Source organism: Borostomias antarcticus (genome assembly GCF_949987555.1).
Source record: "Borostomias antarcticus genome assembly, chromosome: 10".
NCBI classification, from domain to species: Eukaryota; Metazoa; Chordata; class Actinopteri; order Stomiiformes; family Stomiidae; genus Borostomias; species Borostomias antarcticus.
The window spans coordinates 22,295,702-22,304,871 of record NC_140243.1 but is presented as its reverse complement, the minus strand read 5'-3'; the positions used below and the strand labels follow the sequence as shown (position 1 = coordinate 22,304,871).

Sequence of the window (9,170 nt, the reverse complement as noted above, 5' to 3'; positions counted from 1 at the left end):
TCCACCCCATCTCCACTCTGACACAGTCCACCCCACCACTTGTCTCCACTCTTCTCATAGGACCAGCAGGGTTCTTCAGAGCTGCGTTAGGATTACGGGTTAGGGTATGTACAGTACATTGCAGAACAGTTTGTCACAGGCCACTCCAAAACTGCCAAACCAAGAGGTCCATGGTTCTTGCCTGGTTAAGTAAAAGTTAGAATACACAAAATACATCCTGGCATGTCTATGCACCCTCGGTTGAGGAGGACCCTCAAGCAAATCAGACATTCAGACATTGGTGAAGTTGGTGGAGGGTGGGTCATCTGGCTTTCTGCAGATCAGACGTTGGTGAAGTTGGTGGAGGGCGGGGTGTCTGCCTTGCTGCGGATATCCTTGATGTCATTGAGTGGAGACTCGCTGGTTATCTGGCAGCGGAATACCTGCTTGTAGGCCTTCCGGAAGTTCTCCGACAGGAAGGCGTAGATTACAGGGTTGACGGAGGAGTTGCTGTAGGCCAGGCAGTGGGCCACCACCCGGAACACAAAGGATGCCTGGTTCAGGGGGAAGGAGCCGAACTCCACCCAGAGGTGCACTATGTGGTGGGGGAGCCAGGACAGGCAGAAGACCACCACCACCACCAGCACCGTCTGGGCCGTCTGGAGGAGGGAGGATGGGCAAGTCAGGGTAAGAACTCTGAAATGATCGAAACCATCTGCAAACCTGTTTTCATGAGGCACACAATCCCTAAAAGAAGAGGAACACAATCCCTCACTATCGGCCATCATCAGCATTTCTCCCTCACATCTACATGGAAGCTCATTCTTCTGAATCTGATTTATGGCTAAAACCTGGCTTGAATCTTCTTGTGGAAACAGTCCCACATTTCCTGTTTGTCCCTCGTGATATCAGCAATGTTGGATACTTTGTTAGCCAAAACTATCAAGAGTGTGTCATAATGTCAATTTCACGCTTGCTGGTCTGCTGCATCTTTCCCTATCCACCAGTAGCAGATGGATTTACTGCTGTGGATAGAGTGCTTATCATGTGCCATTTACCACATGATAAGCATTCAACGTGGGACAGTTCAGAGGAGGCACAAGACAGGACTGGAGGTGATTAGAAATTAGTATGCTAGGGAAGCATATGGACCCTTTCACACATTGTGGAGGGCATTGGTGGGGGGATATAACAGGAAATATGGTGATACAGTAACTATACCATGGATGTATTAATAGAACTGGATACAGCCACTCCATTCACTGACCGCTATCACAAATGAAGTCCTATTGAACCGCGCCATCTTGGCAAATTTGTAGTCATTTGACTATTTCTGGTGACTTTTGTACTTGCGCAGTTGTGCTTTTCTGGCTTTCCGGTGACTTTTGTACTTGCGCAGTTGTGCTTTTCTGGCCTACGCGCGTCCACGAACAAGTTCACAAAATGTAGACGCATGTTCCCGGTTCTCCCCGCTTTGAAAAGCTTCACCCCCCGCTAGCAGGAGCTTTGGCCGCTGCTAACGCATCTCGGATAACCCGCTGATTTCGTGGCTGCTATTTCACACTCGCCCTTGATCAATCCCAATACCGATCCATGGTAATAATGAATCAATCTTTCAGATCGGCAGTGCTGCATGCATTTTACAACATCATTGTTAGCTTCATTAATATAACCTACATTTATCTCTCTAACCTTAGGCTATCCATCTTACACCAGTCAGCCATTCGATATAGAAGCTAGAAGCGGTCAACGCCAACGTTGACTGAAAACACCCAAACTTAACCATGTAGGCTAATTATTGTGGATTGTTGAATGGCAGTGTATCGTTTCATCTTTATGCCTACATATCAACTCCTTTCCATTGTATGTGAATAAATTCCTGTTATTCTAAAAAAAAGATCCCGTTTCTGTCCATTTCTGGAAAAGTCCAAGTTATCCAAGATGCGGTAGCAGCGGCCAAAGCTCCTGCTGGCGGGGGAGTGAAGCTTTTCAACTCGCCTGTCACTGGCTCCCTGGAGGAATTTAGCTTGGCTGCAATAACGTTATCGCGAACGGAATGAATACCATCTACTAGCAAACAAAACATGTTCAGCTATAATTAACCTGTTAAAACTAAGATGCCTGGATAAAAAATAATGTCTCCAATGGATATATTTGACAAAAACAGGTTAATATGCAAGCCGGTTTTCATTTCATTGCATTTCACATAAACGTGAACTTGTTCGTGGACGCGCGTAGGACAGAAAAGCACAACTGCGCAAGTACAAAAGTCACCGGAAATAGCCAAATGACTACAAATTTAGCCAAGATGGCGCGGTTCAATAGGGCTTCACTTTAGATTTTGAATCCTGGGGGCTTGAACTATACACAAAGGAGGAGGGAGATGCAGATAAAACACATCAGGAAATTCAAGAGGGTGAAAGAGGGGTTGAGAGAGAGAGAAAGAGTAATCTGTGTGTGATACGAAATACTGTATACGGAGTAGGGATGTCACGATACCAAACATTTAGAAGTCGATACCAATACCAGTGAAATTCTACGATTCTCAATAACCAATTCGATACCATGGTAAAAATAAAAAATAAAAACATGTAGCCTACTTCAACATACAGCCTACTTTATTAAAAACAAACATTCTGTCTGATACTGTACTGTAAAAGGAAGATTATAAGACCTCACTTATCAGATAGCCTAGCTCAGTGACTGTAAGAAAACAGCAGGATACACAGGCATCATGCAAAATAAAAAATACCTGATGGGCTAAAATGTTTCTTTAAAGCTTGAGCCAAGACTATCATAAGCTTAGCAATCTATATCTGCATATTTTGCTTTGGCTGGCTTGTTCTATCTAGCTGGCTGAGCAGGCAAAACAACCTGTCTGGCTAGTTAACAAATAGCAGGATGGCCTGCAGCTTGTGGGACAAATATGATAAACTAAGGTTAGCCGACACGAACGGTACAAAGAGATACATTCAAAAATGTTTATTGCAAACGTGCCAAAGAATGCTGGCATAAGAAACCAACTGGGTATAGAACAAGCTACCTAGGCAACGTTAGCTAGCAAGTGATATATGGCTAGCGCTAGCTAAGCTAGCAAGTACTGTAGCACTAGCCAAACAACCAAAAATGTTTTTTAAGCCATTTCGAGTTTTTGATTGATTTTGGTAGGCTACTATCAGTCCTCTAGTTTATAGTTGTACAAAACAGATTCATGAAATTGAATTGTAAATGATTGAGAGTGTTAAGTAACTGAGCGGCTCAGCTTCGCTCAGAGCGTAGAACGCACTTAACGGGTTGCTCAGTTACGCTCAGACTGACACCTCATGGAGGTAGGCCTATACCTCTCCAGTGCTGATGGCACACTAATGCCGCGTTCCAGATAGGATTTTGAGCTTGTAAGTTACGACTTCAAGTCACGACTTCATAGCGTTCAAGGCAAACTGTCTGAATGCGTGGCATTCTGGATAAATGTAAACAAGCCGATATGGTAAAAGCTTGAGATATGGCACATTGTCAGAGCTGGCAAGCTAAACATTGTATGCCTAGAAATCGTACTTAACATTTTATTTATTGACATCATCGACTTTTCGCCGTTTGCATGGTCATGTTCAGGTTTACCTTAATGTTAGCTAGCTAGCACTAGCTATCTCTTGTCAACATATTTGGGCATCATTACATACACATAGCGGGTTGTGGTGCATAATCGTTTGTATTATTTTGATTACAACGTACAAATTTACTTTACGTTGCCCTAAAGTTATCTTTGTCGCCATACCCATGGGGGCTGCCATCTTGCTTAGAGGGCTGTGTGACGTCAGAAAGCGCAACTGGGAGTACATCGATCTGTACGAGTTCACGGGTGGGAAGTTACGGGTTTGTCTGCCATTCCAGAGCATTTTCACGTGTAGGAGGTCAGAAAAACACGAGTTACGGGTTGCCTGGAACGCGCCATAAAGGCATCCGTTTTAGTGACCGAAGAGGAAATGAGTCGCATCCATGAAGGGATGTCACTGCCTCCTCCACCAAAACATTGAATAACGCACCTACTACTGCTTTTTGCATAGCCATTTTCAGTGAATGTTTTTGACATATGAGGGTTTATCAGCGCTCAGAATGAGAATTTAAAATGCGCTCAGCACTCACAGGGAGCATTCTACCCATTGATCCCGCGGCGAGATTGGGCGAACTGGGCGGCATGAATTTTCTCGCCGCGCCCGTGTGAACACAGCATAAGCGTGAGCGCTCAGTTACTTAACTCACCCATTAATTTTCAAGAGATTGTGGATGTAGAATGTCTACGGGAAAGTATGAGGAGAGCCTGGTGACACAAAGCTAATGTAAAGTGAAAGTTGATCGAGTCTCATTGTAAACTTTAGGCTGATTCATATTCTATGCAAGCTACGCTGATGCGGCTGTGAATGCGGGCTCTACCGAAGTATTTTCGTACGCTCTGACTGCGCGGGGGTCGCTGTTTTGCATCAACGCCCCTATCGGTTCACGTGAAATAGAACTTGCGCTCGCGTCCAGTTACAATTTGTGGCATGACACGTTGCTACGCAAGGCCCCTTCAACGTCACTTTGCCTAGCCTTGCGTAGCTTGCATAGCTTGCGCTAGCGTAGCTTGCGTAGAGTATGAATGGGCCATCACTGGACTAGCAGCCACATACAAGCCCATTCTGAGACTAATTGTTTGTGTTGTTTTGTGTCTCCTCAATCCAATAACTAATGTTAGCCTACTATGCTAGCGGTACACTAGGGGTAATATTCACCCGTCAGGTCCATAAGAATTGCATCCCCAGTACCTACGATAAGGTACTGTGGAAAAAAACAACTACCATCACATTTTCTGAATGTTGGCATCGGCTTAGTACCGAAGCCTATCGGTTCTCGTGACATCCCTAATACGGAGACAGGTAGCAGGTGCAAGCAGGTGTCACGTTGCTTGTCAGTATTGCTTCCACCCTTACTGGCTACTACCCTTACTGGGTTCGATCTTGGTCTGGGAGCAAAGACCGCTTCCCTAAGCACCTGGCCTTAACCAGCTACGCTGCCGAAAATATGGCAATTCAATGGCACGGTTGGGCGGAGTTTAACCAATTACTGGTGACTCATTTACACAAATTTGCATCAAACTCCCAAAGGAAAAGTACTTGAGTATATGAAGCACAAGGTATTTCAAGTATAAGGTATTTGAAGGTGAAGCTTACTGCAGTGGCTGCATTATGGGTGCAGTAGTTTCTATGGCAGTATGATAGTCTTTGTTAATCCTCAAATGGGAGTTTAGGTGATGCTGAAGAGTGCATTGTGTGTTCCATGTTCACGGGGCTTGTTACTGGCATTCCACAGGTCAGTGCAAAAACATCTATCCTGGGGTGTGTGTGTGTGTGTGTGGGTGTGTGTGTGTGTGTGGTAACTGGCTGTGTTTTAGAGAAGCAGTGGTGATAGGATGCTTGTTTTCCCAGCTGTCTCTGATGCAGCCTTTCCCAGCTCTGGGGAAATGCTCCAGATGGTGAAACTACTGTAGAGCCACTGTCTATAGCTATTCATTATATAGGAGTTTGAACAGCATTTCTCTCAATCCACTACCAACACACAGCAACCGTTTACTTTCCTCATTTGACTAATTTGGGTTTATTCTTGGTGTAAGCTTCATTTAATTATGCATCCACATGAGTGCTCCCCTCAGCTACACTTCAAACAAACAGAGACAGATTCAGAACTGCACGGGCCATATCAGGGTATTACACATTTATAATCTCAACAAATAAAAATCCTTGGGAATCTGGTCTTTAACTGTCAGACCTTTGCAGTCAGGTCATGTATAATCCCCCAGTGTATACACACATTCTACTGACCATCACTCATGCATTCACAGTTTAAACCCAGTAAAGCAACCAAAGATAGCCCCGGTAGATTTCACAGACCTTGGAATACTACCGCATAGAAATTGGAGTACAAGAAAGACCCAATGCATAGACCTGGAGTACAGTATAAGTATCTGCTGAACAATGTCTGCAGAGTACCGGCCAGGCGGATCATGATTATAACTCCAGGGGCACATCTTTAGGTCTGAGAGCCCAACAGACAAGCAGAGCAGAACGGGGCAGAGCATAACAGAGCAGAACAGCGTAGAGCGGAGCAGAACAGAGCATAACATAACAGAGCACAGGGTAGAGCAGAACAGAGCATAACATAACAGAGCACAGGGTAGAGCAGAACAGAGCAGAACATAACAGAGCACAGGGTAGAGCAGAAAATACATGAAAAGAAGAGTGTGCAGCGCAGCAGCCACTGGCACAGACAGCCAAATAGCCATTAGGGAGAGTAATAGGAATCAGTCACGTTTGACAGCACTATACTCCGCTGCTTGGTGTGAGCGTGACAGTGTGATGCCAGGCATGATCCTGGCTATTCAAACGTCAGATATATATTATGACACTAAACAGTCTGTTCTAAACAGAATGGCAGTAGTCTAATGGTTTGAGCTTCTTTTTTTCAATTGTCTTTATCCCCCTATCCAGTAAGTGGTGTCTTCTATGTGGCTACACAGTATATTCTGCATGAGATTTTTCTTCATACATGATGGTGATATTTCAAGGCAGTCTGAGCTCTGAGGACCTGTTGTAGGCTACAGATATGCAGTACATAAGAAAATAGGGGACCTTTCTCAGAGCCCGGTGTGTTTCTCTGCTGCTGGCTGCATGCAACAGGGAAATCTGAATTTATGGAAAGGAAAGTGTACTTAATAATTATAGTTTGTATGCTACTGTTCTAAATTTGACTTTAACTATGAATCTGAACCCATCAACTCATCAGTATCAGGTATGTCAGCGCAATAAGCAGATATCTAATGTTCATACGTCATACGTACCTTCTTTTTTGATGCCTCTGACTTTTTGGACACGTTTCTGAGTTTTTTGTGTAAGTGATTTAGAACCTGTAAACGCATAAACAAATGTTCATGTTTTCACTCACATCTGAAGTATAAAATATAAAAGCGCAGATTAAGCACATTATAGGCTGCCATGCTCAATTAAAGTGATTTTACTAAAACGAAAAATTATACTCCAATTTAAGTTCACTTACCTTTGCGTAACAGAACGAAATCAGTAGAAGGGGTAACACATAGCCAAATATAAATGTGCATACAACATAGACCTTCTTATGGTTCAGATCCGGCCACACTTCCCAACAAAAGGTGTTATTCTTGAGTCCTTTAATTATGTTCTGGTGGTACATGATGGGCGCAGCCATCGCCAGGGACAGTATCCAAATGACCACCACACCGATAAACGCGTGCTTCGCCACCCGGATCAACGACGACTTTCTGGAGTGCACAATAGCGATGTAACGGTCTACCGACATCGCGGAAAGGGTGAAAATACTGACTAACATGGACACGGTGAAGAAATAATGGATGAACTTGCAAATGAAAGCGCCTAGTACCCAGGTCGGCATCATGTAGATGGTTGACTGAAAGGGGATGCAGAAGAGCAGATAGGACAGGTCAGCGATGCTGAGGTTGAGGATGAAGATGTTGGTGGTGCTCCTTGGTTTCCCGGGCTTGCTCCGGGCAAGCACCGTGATCACCATGGAGTTCCCCAGGACGCCCAAAGTGAAGATCAGTCCGAACACCAAGAGTGTGATGAAGTTGTCCGTGCCTATCCCGAATAGTTTGTCGGCGGCATCCTCGTCGTCCGTCCTGTTCCATGGAACCCACGGTTCATCGCTGAAGTTCGCTAAAACTGACAGGTCCATCGTGTTTTTCACTCTTTATTTGAGAAACTGTGAATCATAAGTAGCGCATACAGGCATGGCACGTGCCCTCAAAACATATGCGTTCCTATCAAGTAAGCCGAGCCTATTACATTATTTTAGAACGGTAAAGGGGACCCCCTTATTAGACAACAAATTACCCGTTCACAACCAATACAACGAAAAGAAAACAAACACATACATATATAAATATCTCTTTCAGAGCCGACTTCTAGAGTCTGTGTTTGCTGTGGCGTTAACCCTGCGTGCGTAGCGGGGCTCTCCAATGCGCACGTTGATGCGTCCTCCCTGGCGCGCTGCTGACTCGCTCTCAGCGCAAAACCCGTCCTCGCTACGATTTTCCTACAGATTATATGAAGGGTTGGGCTCTAATTTCACGTCAGCGCTGTACCACCGCCCAGGAAAACATGCCAAACTTGGCTCGATGCCAACGTGCTCAGAGGCACCATGTCGAACTATTTGGATGACGTGGATGACAGTGATCGACAGATGGGGTTGAATGGAGAGGTGGTGAAAAAAGATCAACAAACTGGCATGCAATGTGAAAACGCTGACAAAGACGTGGAATAAACACTTTCCTCTATGAAGGAAAGCTTTTAGTCGCTGTTTAACTGAAGATGGGGCTCAGTGTGCCAGCCCAGCTACTGTAACAGGGAATGTTTCCACAACAACACGTTCTGCTAATGTTTTCGTATTCTTGGAACATTCTTAGAACGAATGATTGCTAGCTGGGAGAACTCTCCACAACTCCATATTGTAGTCATCTGGCTCCTTCAATTTGCGCCATCTAGTCCACCGACAGTGTTTCCAAAGGGAAGTTCCAGCCCTTGTTAATGTAATTTTACAGTTGAACCGTTTCTTCTGGACTTGGCATCTGTCACCACCATATGGAACTAGAATGGATATATCTTCCTGTCCCCAAGTTACATTGGAATACATGAATAGTGAATAGACTGCAGCACATTTTACCCCTGGGTTACCTGGGTTTGGATCCACTATGTCACCTCCCACCCAACCTCACCTTATCCCCACCTAGTCTCTGATTTGTGAGTCTACCCAGCCCCTAACTTCATGTATATTATGGGTAAAAAATAAACTTCATGTATATGGTACTGGCCTTACTCTGGACAAAGGCTGCAGGGTCAGGGTTCTGGTTAATACTGACTCTCCGCTTGACTAGGGCTGTGGGGTCGGGGTCAGGGTTAATACTGGGTTACTGTGCTGTGTGATCATGTCTGAAGACAACAATTGCTGTTCTTACATAAGAGGACTGGCAGGCAAAGGCCAGGGAAGAAAAGGCACGTTATCGCTTTCTGATTGGAAAACAGAATCCGCACGCTACATACGCTCCCATGAACATGTATTCCCAGCTCAGGGTGACGTTTCGGGCACAAGCCCTTCTTCAGACATAAAAC

At 44.8% G+C, this 9,170-nt stretch overlaps 1 protein-coding gene across 1 annotated transcript; it reads right to left on the bottom strand.

The window, feature by feature from the left end:
• Window positions 1–320: 320 nt before the first annotated feature.
• LOC311314288 (galanin receptor type 1-like) lies at window positions 321–7,737 on the bottom strand (the record flags this gene model as incomplete). The annotated part of the gene is made up of 3 exons (XM_084444628.1): window positions 321–638; window positions 6,851–6,916; window positions 7,066–7,737. The coding sequence occupies 3 exons, from the start codon at window positions 7,735–7,737 to the stop codon at window positions 321–323; spliced, it is 1,056 nt and encodes a 351-aa protein (XP_084300754.1).
• Window positions 7,738–9,170: the final 1,433 nt, after the last annotated feature.